General features: G+C 37.7%; 1 protein-coding gene across 3 annotated transcripts; it reads right to left on the bottom strand.

Annotated features, from left to right (window-relative positions):
• Nucleotides 1-8,668: 8,668 nt before the first annotated feature.
• Nucleotides 8,669-16,369, bottom strand: LOC149814905 (uncharacterized). Of its 3 annotated transcripts, XR_016428010.1 has the most exons (7): nucleotides 15,493-16,369; nucleotides 14,095-14,203; nucleotides 11,946-12,196; nucleotides 10,653-10,995; nucleotides 10,266-10,523; nucleotides 9,793-9,870; nucleotides 8,881-8,939 (listed from the first exon to the last, which is right to left on the bottom strand). XR_016428010.1 is itself a non-coding variant. In XM_089989714.1 (6 exons), the coding sequence occupies exons 3-6, from the start codon at nucleotides 12,176-12,178 to the stop codon at nucleotides 8,886-8,888; spliced, it is 708 nt and encodes a 235-aa protein (XP_089845840.1). In that variant the 5' UTR covers nucleotides 12,179-12,196; nucleotides 14,095-14,203; nucleotides 15,493-16,369; the 3' UTR covers nucleotides 8,669-8,885. The 3 variants fall into 3 exon arrangements, 2 of the variants coding, with proteins under 2 accessions (XP_089845840.1, XP_089845841.1); XM_089989714.1 differs by lacking the exon at nucleotides 10,266-10,523 and having other exon boundaries at nucleotides 8,669-8,939; XM_089989715.1 differs by lacking the exons at nucleotides 10,266-10,523; nucleotides 14,095-14,203; nucleotides 15,493-16,369 and having other exon boundaries at nucleotides 8,669-8,939; nucleotides 11,946-12,202.
• Between the last annotated feature and the right edge of the window lie 2,738 nt (nucleotides 16,370-19,107).

The following is a 19,107-nucleotide window of genomic DNA, read 5'->3' as shown; positions in this document are numbered from 1 at the left end:
ACTAATTAAAACACTACAACTATGATTAAGTTACAAACTAAAAACAAAAATTAACTCCTAATGAAGTTGATAAAGTCTTTTGTAGATCGCCAAGGGCATTTTTGTTTTTTCACCTCAATTGCATTTGTGCTCTCAATATGAATGCACATTTTGACCTATATTGAACTTATCAACCTAAACAAATAGAAAATATAAAGTTAGTAAACAATTACAACAGGTAATTCTAAAAATTAAACTAAAACTAATTCTACAATTAATTACTGAATCTAAATAGTAATTAAACTAAAAATAAACTAAAAATATAATATCTAATTAGATTAATTCTAACTAAGTTAACTATTGTAATTATACTAACTAATATGCAGAAAAATAAGAAAAAACTATCAAAAATTAACTATTTAACAAAATGATTGTTTTGCCCTCAATGTAGTGCAAAATTAAAATCTAACAGGTTTTCGAAAATAGACTGTTAGAGAGGAAAACGAAGTTTGAATTTGATAAAATTTCTTTTGTTTTATTTCTGACAGGTTTAAAAATCTGTCAGATTTTACAGAATTGAAAAATTCAGTTGGATGCTCCGAATATAAGCGTTTCAAATCTGATAAAATCCTAGAAATCGTTTGTCCCAAAATTTGAAAACCCTAAAAACCTGTTTTTGGAAAATGCTTAAAAATCAAACCAAATCAACTCCAATTGAGTTGGTTTTTGGTCAGTGGACAGTGAACATGCCAATGAAGAGAATAGAACAAATTTTTTAAAAAAACTTGGAAAAAATGCATATAAAATAATGAATGCAAAATGATGCAAAATCCGGTTTTGAAATTCATTGCACTATTCAGTTCCACTAATTTAATACCATGCACTATTAACATAATACACATGCAATAACAGTCATGCATACCGAAGACTAACTAAAAAACAGTAAATGAAATCAATTAAACTAATTACACAAACATCACAAGAACTTAAACAACTTAATTCTAAATTAAATCTAAGTTACACATCATAACTAAACTACATTAAACTAAAATATAATTAAAAGTTAGAATATTCTAATTGACTAACCTAATGCAATAACTTAATATAAGCTAACTACTTATCTTGAAAAAAAGAAAGTTGAAATTAAAACTAACTTTAAATTAAAGTTAAGAGCTAACTTAGACTAACTAAGAGTAATTAACCTACTTAGGACACTAAGGTTATTTGTTAAATACTAAAATAAAAGAGACAACTAGGCGAAACAATGGAAAACAGATACATTATTACCTAAAGTAAGCCACAACACGATTTTGAATCTCTAAGGTAAGTCAATGCAAACTAAATAATTGCAATACAAAGAGTACAAAGCTAGCCCTATTCAAAGTCAAGACTTACTAATTACAATGCAATGAAAATGGGAATGCTAGATTGAAGAAACGCGTCTAAATCTACTTGCCTAAATTACTACACCACACAAATTTTGGAGACCCTAATCAAAGTCAAACTTTTCCTAAAATAACTAATGACAATATGTAAACATTATACTAAGCTAAAAAATTAATTGAAAGAAGGTAAAGATGCTAAGTAACAAATTTGGAATCCAGTGAGCCCCATAAGAGATCGGGTATTAAAAAGTCAAAAACGTCATCCCACAGGGCCCACACGATTTTAGGTTGAAATAAGAAATAGGCTATTCTTTCTAAAATCGTTTAGGAAGGCTTTTAGACATAATTTAAAATTCAAGTCTCATTGCCTAATTTGGAGAAGAGGAAAAAATCCTATTGGCTGGGTTGTTTGAAAATGAGTCAACTTTCTAAACAAAAAGCCACGAATTTTAGAAGCCACACTTAATGCCCAAAATCGCCACTCTTTCATATGGACACCTATGCCCTTCATCCAATATTCGAAAATCACTAATTACACTAACTTAAGGTAATTACCTATATGATAACTTAGTCACTAACTAACTAAATATATGGACCCACTTGGAATGAAATGAAATTCGTGACCCTTGCTAAAACTTAAAATTGGAAAAAAAAATCAACTAGCTATTATGACATGCAACTTACCTAACTCGAAATGCATTGAACCTAGACACTCTAAATGACTTTCCTAACCGAATCTAAGCCCTGAATTTCAGCCATAGCTGCATTCTCTGTGAGGAAGATGACAGTCATTAAAACACACTACTTGAAGAACGTGATTTTACTTAAGACACTAACACAAATGATTTTTACTAAAAAATGTTTGAAATACACCAAGACTCAATGTAATATATGTTATTCACTGATTACTCATACCCTAAGACTGAAATGATACATCTCAAATCTACTGGAAGCAGGACCAAAAAAAATCAAAACCTTGATAAGAAAAATTGTCAAAATCGATTAGATGCAATCTACCCGATTTGTACAATTCAACAAAGATTAATTCCAATGACATAAAACAACTTTTCTCACTCCACTAAACTCGATCTTAGGACTGACACAACAGACTTACAAATGCTAAAACCAGATCAACAAAAGAAAAAAATCAGAATATTAAAATGTGAAAAAACGTCAAAACTGGCTAGACTATGTCTAGCTGATTTTGAGATTTAACACAAAATGACTAATGCAATGACTTAACACCTAAACTAAGACTCTAACTCTATCTTAAACTATCGAAATCAAGAATTGCAGACAGTGGTTTGCTGTAAAAAAAAAACAGAAACACAAAGTAAAAACCGAGTATGACTCGACCATTATAGGGTTGACTCGATCTACACTAAAAGAAAGGAGGAAGGGAAAACCTACCTCAAGGGCGATCCGACGAGGGAGGGGTGAGGTAGAGTGGTCAATGGAGCCTGTAGAACATATCCAGCATGTCCTCCAATGTGTTGCACCTTTCCTTTGCATGGTTGCACCCACGTTGAAACCGATTGGTAGAGGATTTGAAGAAGAAGATGAGGACCATATAGAGAGAGAGACGACCCGCCCCGTGGTGTAGATGGCACACCTCCGAGGTGAAGCTCCACGTGGTTTGTAACCCTGCAAAAAGAAAAGAAAATAGCACACAAAAAAAATGACACAAACAAGAAAGAAATGAAGAAGACGAAAGGAAGACACACACTCGTAGAGAGGGGCATGTGGTAGAGGGAGAGAGAGAAGAGAGGAGAGAGAGAGAGTGGCGGTTTTTCAGAGCATCCCAAAAAACATGTGATTCTATTTTTTTCTAACTTTTATACCCTAAAACTCTCTCTAAATTCTCAAAACTACCTACTTAAAAAGTTATTTTCAATTACAAACCTAAACTATTTGTTAATTGCATCTAACTACCAAAATGAGTTAGAAAGAGGGGATTTTCAAAAAACATTTATGAAAAACTCTTTAAATCACGTGGGTTTGGGATATTTAAGGTTTGAATCCAGTTCAAGATCCAAATTAGAGCTCTTGGGTCGGAACTGGATTCAGTCTACCTCGAAATCCGATCTAAAACCCTAAAAATATGATATTTTCCTCGTTTTAACTCTAATTCGAGTAAAATTCAAATCATGACCTCTTTATATCTAAATACATCAATACATGGGTTCTAAACCTTTAAAATATGTGAAAATGCATGAATTTTGAATAAGAACGATGTGCATTTCATGCATCATCAACCCACAACAGTCTCCACACCTAAATGTCCTTGAACTAGTCTGACCTCGTTCGGTAGCACCCATAATGATCTTAACATCTCAGTTCACCTTGACTCTAACAATCATAGGAGAACCAAATTTCATCATTATGCAAAATATGATATTAAAAGATCATTAAAGGTCAGGTATCTTCTCTCAAAATAGATCCAACTCATCAAAATTGTCATTTTCTCAAGTAGGTCCTTTCACCCGAGAATCTACCATATAAGACATTCAATTCTTAGAGTAAGATAGGGTAGCGATACTGTGGGACTAAGGTATTTTAATCCAATGATTCTAACCCATGAGTCTATAAGGATAAATTATAGGGGTGTGAGATCATTATCAATGCATGAGTGCTAAGCCTGTGAAACCCCACCTAAGCAACTAACTCTCTAAGAAAAAGAGCGAATGTTGAATACCTTAATGTTAATCAGCTTCATAGGTTAGTCCCAAAGAGAAAAAAAAAAAGGAAAAAAAATATCAATACTCACCTCTAGATTTATGGTGTGGTGGCAGGCTTTAGCCATCGATTGCTTCAGGGACAAAGGTTAGAATAAAAAATGAAAGCTAGAAGAAATTCAATACTTACCTCTAGACCTGTGACAAGGTAGTAGGATCTAATCATATGGCCTACTGAGGCAAAGGTTAGATAGCTAGAGGCATTCTTCTTGTATGAGAAAACCATGAGACTCATGATTGTCAAGCTTCAAGCCAAATGATAGTAAATGTGAGAAATAAAGCCCTTTTGAGCTAACAACAAAGACTCTAAGAAACTTATCTAGGGAAAATAGGTACACTTGAATGCATTGTCATGAAGATATAGTCTTTCAGAGTTCAAGCCTTGGTAGAGACCATTAAACCTAACATGAATGTCGTGAGACCTAATCTCATGTCCCTGTAACTAGTTCCTTGAAACCAAGATGAAATTAGAGGAAAAAATTTATAATGAAATTGAGTGTCACTATCTTAGACCAACCTGAGAGAGGAAAGTCTAAAGTGTATGAATCTTAAGTATAGGAATCAACTTGTTAAAAAGGTTCTAATTTAGAGAAATATGAAAAGAGCAAAAATTTATGACATTATATGATCAATCATTCATAATTGTTATAGGCTACCAACTATATTACAAATGAATGAGTCTTATTGCATATCATAAAAGTTCATTGCATATATCAAAGATTCTAGTCATAAAGATCCTAAGTCTAAGGAGTACATAGAAAGATTTAATTTATGCTTGACCGAAGTATGTCTGACTCTTTTCACTAGGGCAAGCGGTCTTACGTCTAAACTTGTCATCTTAAAAAGGGTATCTCCACCCTAAGGCCTTACTGAGGCAACTCTACCCTATCTATGAACCCAAAAGAGGTGTGGGACTCAATGTTTGTCCGTACAAATTCTCAAACTGAAAATTGTTCACAAAATGCATCAAAAATAAAAAATGGGCCTAAAAGGCATGAAAGAGAGTTACATTTCTCTTGTGCTACTCTTACCTAAAGCCCAACATTTTCTCTCTACTACAAATAAAGTATTTATTGAACTAACACTGACCTCGTTGAGCGAGACCCATAACGGTCAACACATCCCAGTTTCTTACTCTTTTGACACAGGCACCGACCTTGCTCGACAAGACCAGCCACCAAATGGTCTCAGCAATCCAGTTATCCTCAGACTAATCCGACCTCACTCGATGATACCTATAACGATCTCAACAGACCAATTCTTTTTTTTGGATGTTGGTATCGACCTCGTTTGGAGAGATCAGTCACGATCTCGACAATCCAATTTTTCTTCAAACACTAGCCTGAGTTCATTGCAATTCGAGTAACAAAACCTACCTCAAAATTTTGTGTAGTTGGATGAGGGTGAAGCGAACACAGTATAATGCATTGGATGTTGTTTGAACAATCTGAAAAGAATGGTGGCAACGGCGAGTAGTGGTGGTAAGGATGCAATGGTGTGGTGCAAAGAGGTAGGTGACAGCAGTAAGTAGGTTGGCGTGGAGGTAGTGCCTCACAAAACCAGAGGCAAGTGGTGGGTGTCATGGTGGCGTCGAAGGAGTGGTGGTGGTGAGTGTCTCACCGTGAAGAGAGAGAGAGAGAGAGAGAGAGATCGTATGGGGGTGAGAGTGAAAATGGAACATGAGAGAAGAGGGCTCATAAGTGGGTATTTATAGGGGAGGAATGAAGTAGGGGTGATGATAAGAGGGTGAAGTGGGTTGACAGTTGGCATGAACCATGAAATACGTGAATGGGGGTAGGGTTACAAGTGGAGGTGTTTAGGGTAATACGTGTTTGGTTTAAAGAGATGGGTTTTGAATCTGGGTTTGGATCCTGTGTGGTTCAATAGAGATCTAAATAGGCTTAGTTTAGTTAGTTGTTGGGGTCTAGTTTCATTAACTGGTTTCTAACCTGTGATTAGGTCTTCGCATGTTTATTTAATTCTAGTTAACTCCCTAAAAGTAAAACTTACAAGAATGGCATTTACTAAAAATGGAATTGCCTTTTATGTTCATAAGTAGTTGACTGAGTCAGTCAGCAAGGGCTTGGACGATTATGATCCTTGGTCATAACTGACCCCATAACTAACCAAAAAATAATCATTTTGCCCCTAAACATTGTTTCAGACTCGTGTCAACTCCTATTTTAGTGAAATAAAGATCATTCTCCTCAAAATTTCAATACAAACACAATCGTAAACTTGAAAGTCATAAAATATGTTTCAAAAATTCTAAAATATCTCATTTAAATATTTACTAAAATTCACGAATATTACAGTTAGGGTATAGGAAGAGACACTATGACTACCCCGAGGGTAGCAACAGTGACCATTATAAATTGCACGCCACAGTTTGGCAGGCCTCTACCAGTAGGACTAATTCTACCAAAAAGTGGCTCTTAGAGTTTCTAGGTGTGGTTTGTTTACCCTCTCTCTATGTTTTATATGAGAACTGAACATATTAGGCCTCCTTTTTCGTTAGGTTCCATTGTCTGATGTATTTTATGATAGATCTGAACTGTTAGATGTGTTTATAAAGCTTGAGTTAGTAGAAATAGACTTTTGGAGCATGTGCTTTTGATGAAAAATATTTTTTTATGAGTCAGAAAAATTTGACGCCTTTCCCTAAGGAGCGCATTACTATATATATATAATATATATATATATATAGAGAGAGAGAGAGAGAGAGTTCATCTTCCCTTAAAACCAAGTGCCAACCTATTATTTATAAATTACGTATAAATTATAATAGGCTTTAATTTTCTGTTAAACCTGAGCTGCTAAAAGGCGACAGCTTGATGTTTTCAATTTGTTTTTTAAATCGTTCTTTTGATGGTAGTCCTAAGAATGGCAAGCTATTTTTGAAAAGCCATTTATTCCAATTGACCGAACAAGTGACCCTAATGCAGTTAATTGAATAATAGTAGGAATGGGTGTCATTTGTCAATAGCATAAACTTCTTTAGACTAGGGCGCAAACAAAGTTGATTAGTGCAAGTACTTAATCCATTATGATAGTAAACAATAAGAATGTATTTAACTATATAAAAATTTGAGTTTACAAATTCAAATATTCAAACAGTCAACATCTTTATGTAGTTGAGAGAGATTACTGTGATTAATTCGTTGTACTGTTCTTATTACCTCTAAGAGTCAACGCCAGAGAGAGGGGGGATTACTGTGATAATTTTTTTGTGTGCCGTTCGTATTGCCTCTGAGAGTCAAAGACAGAGAGAGAGAGAGAGAGAGAGAGAGAGAGAGAGAGACTATATAAGCCTATACCAGTGGAGGCGTCCAGTATTGCCGCTCCAATGAGGTCGCCCTAGCAATTCTAGTGTAGGAACAAGATTTAAGTACATGATGTTTTATCCAAACACGCGATCCAATGAAATCGAGTTTAAAATAAGACACTGTTTGGGAGGAGGCATTTGAAAGTATTTCAAAGGAATTGGGGAAAGTTTAATTACTGGATTTCAAAGGATGTGGTTTTGAAGGAAGTTCGGAACTTGTTAAACATATCAACCCCCATTATTTGGAAGTACCAACAAATCCCTCAAGGATTCGGGCATTCAACCTCTTTAATTCATGTCATGTACCATGGAGTAGAGTTGGATCTGATATAATTCACAGAAATTCAAATCCAATTCAAAAGCTACTTGGTTTTCCTCAAAACTGGTACATTCACCTTTAATAAAAAAATAAATTGCTCAAAAACCTGCTAAATGAAATTAAGAAAGAAATAGAAAATTAATTAAACCCGCTCAACTATCACCGTCACTTTCTAGCATCCTTAAATAATAACAAAAAAGTAAAAACATAATAGACGCCTACTACAACTAATGAACATTTTATTCAATGTGACCAGAAAAAATCAAGTGACACTTCTTTGGGAAGAAGGATTTTAGAGGGCTTGCTAATTAATAGCCAAATGGCAAGTAGCCATCATGAGGCTGGCTTTCTAAAAAGGAGTTGTTAGGGAGTTTGATTCTGAAAACAAAGCACTGAAAGGGATTCATGATCCATCTATCCACCCGAATCCTTCCAAAACGAAGAATCGTAAATAATTCCTTGTGAAGGATTTCAAAGAAAAGGAAAAAGCAGATTTGGGAAGCTCTGATTCCGTGCCTAAAATCACACGGTTCTCATGGATTCCTACATTTAAACACTTCTTGTGTACCCTGGGTTAAATTATCGGCTGTAACCATCAGCAATGTCATCCGGTTCCTGCCGAAAACATCCCCCTCTCAAAAGAACAGCTTTCTGGTTGAAAAAAGACAAAAGTTTAGTTTGTTTCATGTCACATCTTTAACGCAAAACTAAATACGATTATGCAACCGCACTTTGTGGACCAGAAATGACAGGTCCCTACTCCAAGCCAACTGCAGCCCTTCTAACACGAAATGGGGGTGATCAACCAGAGAGTGTTGATGTGGGCCCCACGTTTTGTCAGCTTTGGGTCCCAGCACCTCTTCGAAAGACTCGTTCATCTGATCTCTTCTTCTTAAACACAACAAATACACATGCAAGGAACAGCTGAGAAAAATGATATGCTGCGGCTTATAACAGGACTGATTACATTCGCACGAGGCGTGAGATACAGCTCGACAGATTTCACTCCCACCTTTTTTCTTCTCACCTCTTCTTTTCTTTATAAGAAACGAACAAATATAACAAGAGAAAGAGAGCTTGAACTCAAGAAATGAACGAAATAACGGATTAAAAGAGGGGAGGGAAAAAAAGGGAACTGCCTCCTAATCTGAATCGCTATCCATACTCCCAACCATCGCCTTCAAACCCCTCGGTCTCTGCAAAATGCCAAATCAGATATCGTCAGGCGACCAAACTTTAGGCCCACACCTTTTGCCCATGGAAAGTAAGCCATTAAATCTCTCGCCATTGACAGAAAGGAAAGGACCAACCGAGGCCGAGCCTTGACTTGCAGGGACCGGAAGGTCAAGAGCATTTCAATTCAACCGGTGGAAGTCCACACCCAGACCATCATCTTTACTTGTGTGCTCAGTTCTTACCAAATAAAGAGACACTGCAGTATCTGAATTTGAAGCCACCACAGTGCTGCCAAACAGAGATCCCTTCTGCTTGATTCCCAACATCAACCATGTGCATGCACAGGGCCGCAATGCATTGGTGGCTTCACTTGTTGAACTGCGGATTTAGCTGTGGCCTCCCCAGTCACTAACCAGCACATATCATGGTCAGTATTTTCCATTTTGTTATGGCACACAAACCCCCCAACCCTGGGTAGTTTACAGCCTGTAACAAACAGAGGGGGACCATTCCAGTATCAGCATCCATATCTGGCCGAGTTCTACTAAGGATTCTAGCCAAAGAGAAACCCCTGCTGGGTAAGAAACCCTCCAAAGACCAGGTTTGTGTACTGAAGACCCGAAAGAACTTTCCAGCGTGCTGATTGTAATACGATGAATCTCCACTGGCAGATTCTAAATCAAGTTACAGATGGTGCCCTGCCACACGCGCAGCCAAAAGCAAGCATTTTAAGAAAAAAAACCTCCATGAGTCATTGCTAATGTTATGTAGCAGAACACCATTAGAGAACTTGATCCGTATTGATGAAAACATATCCCAATTTTCTTTCATGCAGACTCCCAGCCATCTCCCTACTAAGGTTCCATTTTTTACCTTCTTGCAAGTCTTCTTCTCCCTGACCTCATAACGCTCTTGGTTTAGCTCGCATAGCCACGAACCAGGGCTTACCAACTGGAACAACCAAATCAACACAGAGGTGTGAGCCATGGTCAAACAAATGAAAGAAGACTTGGGCAGACAGTTAAAGACAGTGGAGGGAGACACACATCTTGAGGTTTCATATCAAGAAAGACTCCATCTACAAGCAAGCTGAGCACTGCCAAGTGCCAAGCCAGGCAAAGCAATCAGGTTACGGAATGTCTGTTTAGATTCCAAAAAGATAGTAGAGGGTTATAATTATAGTTCCATCTGGAAAGAAATAACTATATAGTATGGAGCATTGCACCCAAGATAGGATAACTAGTCTCCCTTCCTAAAACCAGCATAAAGTGCGCCAGGAGAAGACCCCAGCCAGGCTAGGCCAGGACCCTGGGATTAAACAAAACAAATAAAATCCTGGCCCCCACCTGAGCAACCACACGGTTAAAGCCTTAATAGGCGAGCCCTCACAACAGCTCCAACCAGCCCAAACCAAAGGGCATAGGCTCTTTGATCAAATATCTGACTTTTGACTTCCACCAGCCCATATGATAAGGCAGCCATCTTATCCCACAGCCTTTACTGAGGCCACTGAAAAACTCGAAAACAAGAGACTGGAATCAGAAATATCTAGGGCACGGAACTGGACGACAGCCACGTGATCGGTACTCGGTATTTTGGTACAACTGTCCAAAAGAGAATTCTTTTAGGAGAAAGCCAGCAACAGAATTTAATATTTGGTAAAATCAACATTCAACTATTTGAAAAAAGAGAAAAGATGTGAAATGAAACCAGAGAGAGAGCCCGAGACTCACGTTTAGGGTTCTCTGAAGGAACTTGGAACGCTTCTTGGGTCGCTGTGGGAGCTTGGAGCCCTTCATTGCCATGAAATCCTCCTCTTTCTCCTTGCTGCTCAAGGAGATAACGAATTTGGGCCACACCATCGGTTGGCTATTGTAGTTATTTTGATGGCTGTTGCCGTTACTAACGCCGTTGGCCTTGTGGTTGGGCAGCTTCTTCTCGGTCACCATCGCCTCTGGTGAGTTCCTACCATTCCCCACTTTTGTTTGATGATGGTTCTGCCTCTCACTCTTCTCAGGAGAAGATGAATGGTCGCTATGTAGGCTTCTCAACCCAAACAGAGATGGCTCTGAGTTCCTATCAAGGCCATAAAGAAGGACTCAGCAAAGACAAAGTGTAATAAGACAGAAAAGCATAGAGAGAGAGAGAGAAATGATTGTCCATACATAAGGAATACGTCGGCTGGGCGCCCAACGATGCCTAACAAGGAGACAGAAGCAAGGTAAGGTATGACGAGAAAATAGTCGAGGATCAAACGATTGATTGGGTAGGAGGATTTACAGATGGGTATTTGAGGCCTAAAGGGGGGTTCTCAGGAGAAAAGGAACTAAAAACTTAAACCTTCTGGGTATCGAGATTTTTCTTCCAGCAAACATCCAACACAAATAAATAAAGCAACGTACTAAAAGTCGTTAAGCCATACGCTTTGTAAAAGTACGATAATGAACTGGAGAGAGAGAGAGTGAGTGTGCAGAGGTCTTTCATGAACAGGCAGGCTCCACGTCTCAGCTGAGTTGTCTAGAGCTCGGAAGCTGGCTCAGACGAAGAGAACACAAAGGAGAAAAGAAAAAGAAAAACAGGGAACAGGAAAATAGTCAATGCATAAGCAACTTCATACAGCTACATCATAAAAGAATATATCCGGTGAAAAGGTACTTCCCAACCCAACCAAACAATAGTCCACTACGTACAAAGTCCGAACTGGGCACAGAGAGAGAGATTCATCTTTCCATATTTTCCCAAAAAAAAGATGGATCTTTCAAAATAGTAAACTGATTAAAAATAAAAAACCATTTGTATACAGCAACAGTCGCAAGCCGCAGAGAGAGAGAGAGGCACCAATCCATCAAAATTCCTCATTCAACAGATAAGAAAGGCCCCACTCCCACCAACGAAAAATAAAAAAAATGAAAACTTCTTCAGAAGAAAGTGGGGACAAAGGGGAAAATAGATTATTTCCTCAAAAATTAGAGTGGAGGCCCAGGCGCCACCAGTATACAAAAGGAAGGAGAGAGAGAGCTTAATACCTGAGGACGTGATGGGAGGGAAGGGGTTGAAGGCCAGCCGATGATGAAAGAAGAGAGGATTTGTCGATTGTAACGATGCGTCTTTCCGCCCTCACCACCGTCCTCTCCTTGCCCTCATCCCTAACCTGGACCTTAACGCACCTCAGCCGCTTCGTATTTCCCCACTGCAAGAAATGGTCAGACTCTGGTGGTCGACATCCTCTGTTATTTTTCACTTCCTTCTCCATCGCCATTGTACTTCTTAAATTTTCCTGCAACTAGAAAAAAAATATTAGTGAAACAGCAAGAAGGAAGAAACCCCAAATTTTAACCGCTGAAAACAAAAAATCAAATTATGGCAACGTTCGATCTTGAACCAAGGGATAATAGGAATTAGTTCTCTACCCGATGAGAGACTCAATGGAGCCATTTTACAAACAATCAAATGAAAGTTATTCTAAAGGTGCCTAGCTCGTTCTGCAAACTGTCTCGCAATGCAAAGCTGTGAAGAATAAATCTCAGCGAAGAAGAGGATGAAGACTCATAACAGGGCATCAGATAATTGGCAAACAAATTTCAACTGTTTTATAAAAATTTTAACCCTTCTTTTGTCGGTATTGAAGATGATGCACTCAAAGGCGATTAAACCCTTTAGGTTTTCTGTTCTTTTTCTTTTGACTCTATTATTTTTAACTTGTACCACGACATCTCTGTTGTTATGTTATTTGATCTTTTCTATTTTCTTACAAAGTTCAGATTGTAATTAACTTCTACAAAGTTATGGCTTTCCCACTTTAATAATATTGGAACATGTAGAATATTTCCTACATTGGTTAGAAAGAAAACAGCCATGTCTCTCATATTTCCGTTTACAATAACTCGTGTTAAACCATTCACAACCTTGTAATGTACTCTATCTATCAAAGCAAGATTTGTAGATGCAAGGATCATATCAAATCCTTGCTTCTACATCAAGAATAAGAGACTTTCTTTATGGCTTTATCAAATTGGTCCATCGAGTACACTAAGACAGAGTGGGCACATCACTAAATTTGTTTCAACTAGCCGTAATAATATTTTACACACACATATGAGAGAGAGAGAGTCTGAAACTTCATATTATTGTTAAACCTTTCAAAAAAGGATTGTTAGACCTGTTGTGTGCACCATAGGCTGCCATGACGATAGTGAAGTGGGCTTAAACTTCATGTACAAAGGCATTGAACGTGAGCTTGGATGCATTTGACCTGGAGCTTGTCAATCGGATTTCCCAAACAATCAAATTCTTGAATTTGGATCTTCAACTCTTATTTTTGTTTTATAAGTTACTGAAATAAACAGTGTGCCCAGGAAAAGAAATTTTGGTTGGGAGTTTAAAACATGGAAATTATCCAATTTTCAAAAAACAAAAGCTGGAAAACAAATTTCAAATAATGAATCAATCAAATTTCCAATCACAGAATTCTAAATAGGCATGGAATTGCAGTTCCAGTACTGAAATTTTAAGCAATCCAAACTTGCAATTTAGAAACTATTTTTCTCAAAAAATAAACCAAACTCTTCTGGAAATTCCTCGACCACTCTTTCACATTGCGCACATGGCAGGACCATGATGCTTTGGCACATCACTTGCAGTTAGGAAATTCTAATCATCAAAAAGCATACAAAAGCACTTGAATCATAAAATGGGGAAAAGCCTAATTCGGACCATGGTGCATACAGACTTTCTGAAGTATGGACTAAAGAAGATCCACTAGGCATAAAAGGCCGATGCTTCCTCTTGTAAAGATACAGCCAATTTTTCTCGACAAATCACCTCAACTTTTTTGTTGGTTCTATGATTGCCCCTAGACACTCCACACCGTCACGCTTGCTTCAACTTAAACACATCATTTGAAGTCAGGGTCGTTTTAATGGGAAAAACCTGTGGTTAGGAGTGGTAACTCGCAACACAACAAGAACATAAAAGAGGTGGAAAAGGGATTAAGGACAGGACAGACTTACTGACAGCTGGGAAGGAATGGGCCATTGGATTTCCTACAGGAGTGAGGGAGAGCGCCAAAACTAGTTACTCAATAGCTGAAGAAAAATACCCCTCAAAAGAGAAAAAGAGGGCTGGTGGGAAATGCTTTGGCTTTGAAAAATAACGGCAGGAAGGGTGAACGCTTACCTCTGGCTCAGGCCTTTTAACTCCCACCTTCCTCCAAACGCTCCTTCAATCCCCACCAAAAGCGAGTGTTTTCTTCAATTGCATCCACAAAATCGCAGGCCGTCTATTCCTATCGTGCAAAAGAAAACAACTTGGATTAAAAAACAAACGCGAAATTTAGATATTAAAAACGCTGAAATGTCTAAAAAACTCTCTTAAAGAGAGAGCTCCAGAAAATCACAAGGTTATTCTAGCGGTTTCAAGTATTGCTCTCCCAAAAAAAACAGAAGTGAAGAAGAAACATTACTGAAAGATTAGGCCAGGCTTAATAGAACAATATTGCAGTTCTTCCCTCTTAGGAGAACCTTCAAAAACACGTGGAAAACGTCCAAATTTCCCAAAATCACAATGAAAATTTTCAGAAACAACTAAAAATCAAGATCCATGCAGAAATACATCACCTCGTCTCGTTTGAATCACTAGGTAAAATTGACAACAAGAAATGCAGATTTCAACCACACAATGGAATCACTCGCTTGAAATGCAAAAGGAAGATCCTGAATTTTTAACGAATAGTGGAGGAAAACATGGTCCTCCATGTGACTTCTCAAGATCAAACCCGATTTAAAACCAGGACTTTGCTTTCCTCCGACTTAGAAGCAAAACACGTTAAGATCTCCAATTCACCCAGAAAACTCAAAAAACCCAAAAAACCCAAAAAACGGGGACAAAAAATAACTGAATCATTGAAATACTTTTAAGGCCAGAAATCTCAAATACTTATCGTCAAAAAAAAATCATTTTCAAGAAAACTTTTTTTTCTAAAATATCAGGTTGTGTTTAACACAAAGTATTCATTTTGTTAAAGGAGCCCAAAAATTGCTGAAACACAACCGAAAACTCAAAATCGCCAAAAAAAATTGAAAAATCAAAGATTCGTGCAGAGAACAGATGTCTTCTCAAAGGAGAGAGCCATATTTAAATATAAGAAAGCAGATTTCGTGGTTCCTTTGTTACTTTGTATAGAATAGCACTCTGAAATCTCAAGAAGCTATGAAAATGTAAAAGAAAAATACCCGAAATTTTCAATGTTTATTGGATGAAATCATGCTTTTCATATGATTCCAAAGATCAGGCCGTCGGTTTCTTTCCGACTCAAAAAATAACCAGACAAAATTTTGTCCTCTCAAACACAAACGGGAGAAAAAACAGATTTTGAAGTTTTTTCAAAATAGATAACAGGTCCTGAAGATTAGGTCAGATTCGCAGCAAGGACTCCGAAAAAGACCCCGGAAACTTTTAGAATACTCAAATCTTCACTGAACGCGAACTCGAAAAAGAGTCGCGAAGGAAAGAAGCTTCCGCGACACGATTCTACAGAGTAGGCCAAATTCAGAACGAGACCGCTCGAATTCTTACCTTTTTCTTCTCAATTTCCCCGTAAAAAATCTAGGAAGCCCCAAAATCCACCCAAATCAAGAACCAGATGCACGTATCCGGGTTTCCGCCAATCGGTTCTAATCTCGAAATCTCGGAGAGGAACAAACGGAAAGAAACCCACCGTAGAATCCACAAACCTCAGACTCCGCCTTGAGAATGCAGGAGCCGAGCGTCGAAATCAGGATTTCTGACGGTTTTGGATTTCTGAATCGGCGAAATCCCTGAGCAACCATGAGGAGGGAAGAAGGCAGAGAGAGAGAAACGCCTCCTTGCTTTTTCCTGTTTTTCATCCTTTTATTCTTCTTCCCTCTCAAAACAAAAACGCCACGTACCGCATCCTTTCCATTTTGCCCCCAGTCTTTTGCTTTAATGACCGGTTCAACCGGGGTCCTTGTCTTCCGAGACATATCCACCGTTTATTGGAGAATAGACGGTAAAGATTGCGTTTCTTTCCCCCCACTCGCACGTGCCATTCAGCATCCCCAAACCTGGCGCACACCGTCACCGTGTCACCGGTAAAAGCGTCCGGCAGGCGCTGGTCGAGCACCAGAGAGATTAAATGACAAAAATGCCCTCAATCCGCGAAAGCCGCCGGCCGTGGGGACTCGTGTCTCCTTCCACGAGGCCCTTCGAAAGGAGGCCGTCGACCGTTAGATCGTCTCTTTCCCTCTCCGTCCATCTAGGGTTTTCACGATGAAGAGGTTCGGACCGTCGATTGCCTCCGTCCGTCCGGTTTCCAGCCGCCGTATCTATGGACAGGAGGCTGCGATCGTCCGGCCGGCGGTCCTCTTCCTCTTCCTCTTCCCTCTGGGCGAATCGATAGCGCTCGAGAGAGAGAGAGAGAGGAAGGGGCGCTACGCCTGGAGAAATGACGAACCCGACGTCGTTGAGTTTTGTACTTTTCGGAATGTGGAGCTGGTGGGTGAGGTATTGGGAGTTAGTAACCCTTACGCTTTTGGGACCACCCATGTGGTCAGCGGCTCCTTAGTCAAGCTGAAGACTCTGGATCGAATCCCACTAGCACATGACAGCTGATGTTGCTTTAACACTGTTGAGGCACATAAGGCTGGGTGATCGTGTTCTCAACTCAGAGTTTTACGTCAGAGAGACGTGGGCCTGTTAAGTATTTCAGTTCTTTCATCATAAAAAAAACAACTTAGGGCATTTTTGAAAGCAAGAAAACTTCTAGTAGGGAAATAAAATTTTGCTATAAGAAGTTTTGATATGTTTAAAAACTCATAAGAAAAGAAAATTTTGTTATGAGAAGTTTTGATATAATTAAAAACTTGCAGGAAAAAATTTGTTTATGAGAAGTTTGGATATGATAATTTTTTTAAAATAAAAAAATTTCACTTGTTTAGGTAGCATGAAAAAAATAAAATAAAAAATCTTTAAAAAATGAGTGAGAGGGGAGAGGTGGAGTTGGTAGAGCTTCTTGAGCCATTTTTGGGTGGGTGATGGTGGGTGGTAGTGAAATGAATGATGGTGATGGTAGGACGTGGTGGTAGCATTTTCTTTTTGTAGGAAACATTCCTCCACCCCCTCTCTTGAGGAATGTTTTTTATCAAAATGTGTACTTTTTAGAAAAACTTTCTCAGAGGAAAAGTTTGTTGTTTAAAAGGGTAAAAAAAAATTGTACAAAATTTCTATCTTGTGTCATTTTCCCTACATTTTTCACACTTTCAAACGCGTCCTAAATGAAAAAATTTCACTTGTTTGTGTGCATGAGAAAAATAAAATGAAAAGTTGAGGTAGCTCGCCCGGACGACAAACCTCCAACAACTCTTTCCATTATAAACAATCAAGTACTATGTCAGAACATTGGTCTGAACCCTGCCTCGTGCAACACCTAGGACCCTAGAGAGTCGCGCCTTCCTCTGCCATTACCTCAACATTTGTTGGATTTGCACGATGTGTCGAATCTTGTTGGCATTGCACACATTGGACGTAGTTGATCCTGAGCCCTCTGTCGATGTCCAGAACCCTCATCCATGTGTCGAGGTGAACCAGCTCATAGCAACCTCGCCCATGTGTCGCTCGAAAGGTCAACGGATGTGATTTGTAACACGATATGAAAATGGAGTAGCTGGAGGCAATCAAGCATCTCAACTTGCACGACCCTCCACACCACCAAGAGGATCTACAACATTGTCAAGCCGAACTTTCCATTCTCGCCAAGGTGGTGATGGTGAGATGGTCGAAGGGAGGGGTCTCAAAAAAAGGAAAGGAATATGACATTCAAGTGTTTCCTTTCAACATAGCATCTTAATACAAGAAAATTATAACAAAAAATGATCATACTATATGAAAAATATGATGTGTTTCTCGAAATGCCCTACAATTTCATTTTCGCTAATTCTCCATGTCCAAAATCACAGGTTTTAAAAAGACCTTTTAACCCTTTGAACATGTGATTTCTTAAATATATATGAATTTTCTTTCATATATGTAATTATTTTTTGCAGAACATTCTCAATTCTAACATCTATATTTCTCTATTTCGATGTTCAAAACTTGCATTTTTCTACATTTGTAACTTTTCTATTTTGAGTTAGAACTAAAAACTCTTTAAGGATTCATGTTTTTGAGGTCTAAAAGCATAACATAAACATGCTATGTAGACTGGAATAGGCACAATTGCACCTTTTCTATATGTTCTATGATATTTTTCAGCCATATGCACTTAAAATTGAAAAAAATATAAAAAAGAATAGAGATAGATCAAGACGATAGCTTTCTAATACCACCAAAATCGTCTTGATTTGATAAGTGGTTTGGGAGAAATGTCTTCTGGAAGATAGATTGTTTGGTTGTTTCAGTTTATACAATATACTTCTATTTTGGTTTTAAAGCTCAAAAACGAGAATCCTAGAGGAGTTCTCGTCTCTAACTCAAAATAGGAAAGTTATAGGTGTATGACTCAACTTTCCAACGACTATAAAAAGGCAAGTTTTTGACATTAGAGTAGAGATATAGACCTGAGAATAAATATTGTTCTGTAGAAAATATATGTACAATTTTTGCATATATTTTTTGTGATTTCCTCTTAAATATATCTAGAGTTCCTCCTATATATTTGATTTTTCTCCTAAACATGCAATTTTCTCTTAAATATATATGATTTTCTCCTGAATATATGTGGTTTTTCTCCTTTATATGTGATTTCTCTTCAATTTTCTTTGATTTTCTTTTAAATATATGCAGAGTTCCTTCTATATATGTGATTTTTATCCTAAACATGTGATTTTTGCATATATTTTCTGTGATTCCTTCTTAAATATATATGGAGTTCCTCCTATATATGTGATTTTTCTCCTATATATATGATTTTCTCTTAAATATATATGATTTTCTCCTAAATATATATAGAGTTTATCCTATATATGTGATTTTTCATTTATGAAAATCATATATATTTAAGAAGAAAACCACATATTTGAGAGAAAATCACATATAAAGAAGGAAACCCATATATATACGAGAAAAATTACATATATTTAGGCAAAAATCACATGTTTAGGAGAAAAATAGCATATATAGGAGGAAATTAAATATATTTAGGATGAAATCACATATTTGAGTGAAAATCGCATA

The sequence above is a fragment of the Nuphar pumila genome, chromosome 15 (assembly GCF_984573655.1).
Source record: "Nuphar pumila chromosome 15, dmNupPumi1.hap1.1, whole genome shotgun sequence".
Lineage (NCBI taxonomy): Eukaryota > Viridiplantae > Streptophyta > Magnoliopsida > Nymphaeales > Nymphaeaceae > Nuphar > Nuphar pumila.
The sequence above is the reverse complement of the archived record's forward strand: the minus strand, read 5'-3'. Positions and strand labels throughout refer to the sequence as shown.

Excerpts from the sequence above, each read along its gene's own strand:
- LOC149814905 (XM_089989714.1), bottom strand. The coding sequence starts at position 12,178 with ATGGCGATGGAGAAGGAAGTGAAAAATAACAGAGGATGTCGACCACCA. Across the intron at positions 9,871-10,652 it reads TCCTTCAGAGAACCCTAAAC|TTGGTAAGCCCTGGTTCGTG; the intron begins GTGAGTCTCGGG and ends TGGTTGTTCCAG. Across the intron at positions 8,940-9,792 it reads AGAAGAAGACTTGCAAGAAG|AGACCGAGGGGTTTGAAGGC; the intron begins GTAAAAAATGGA and ends GGCATTTTGCAG.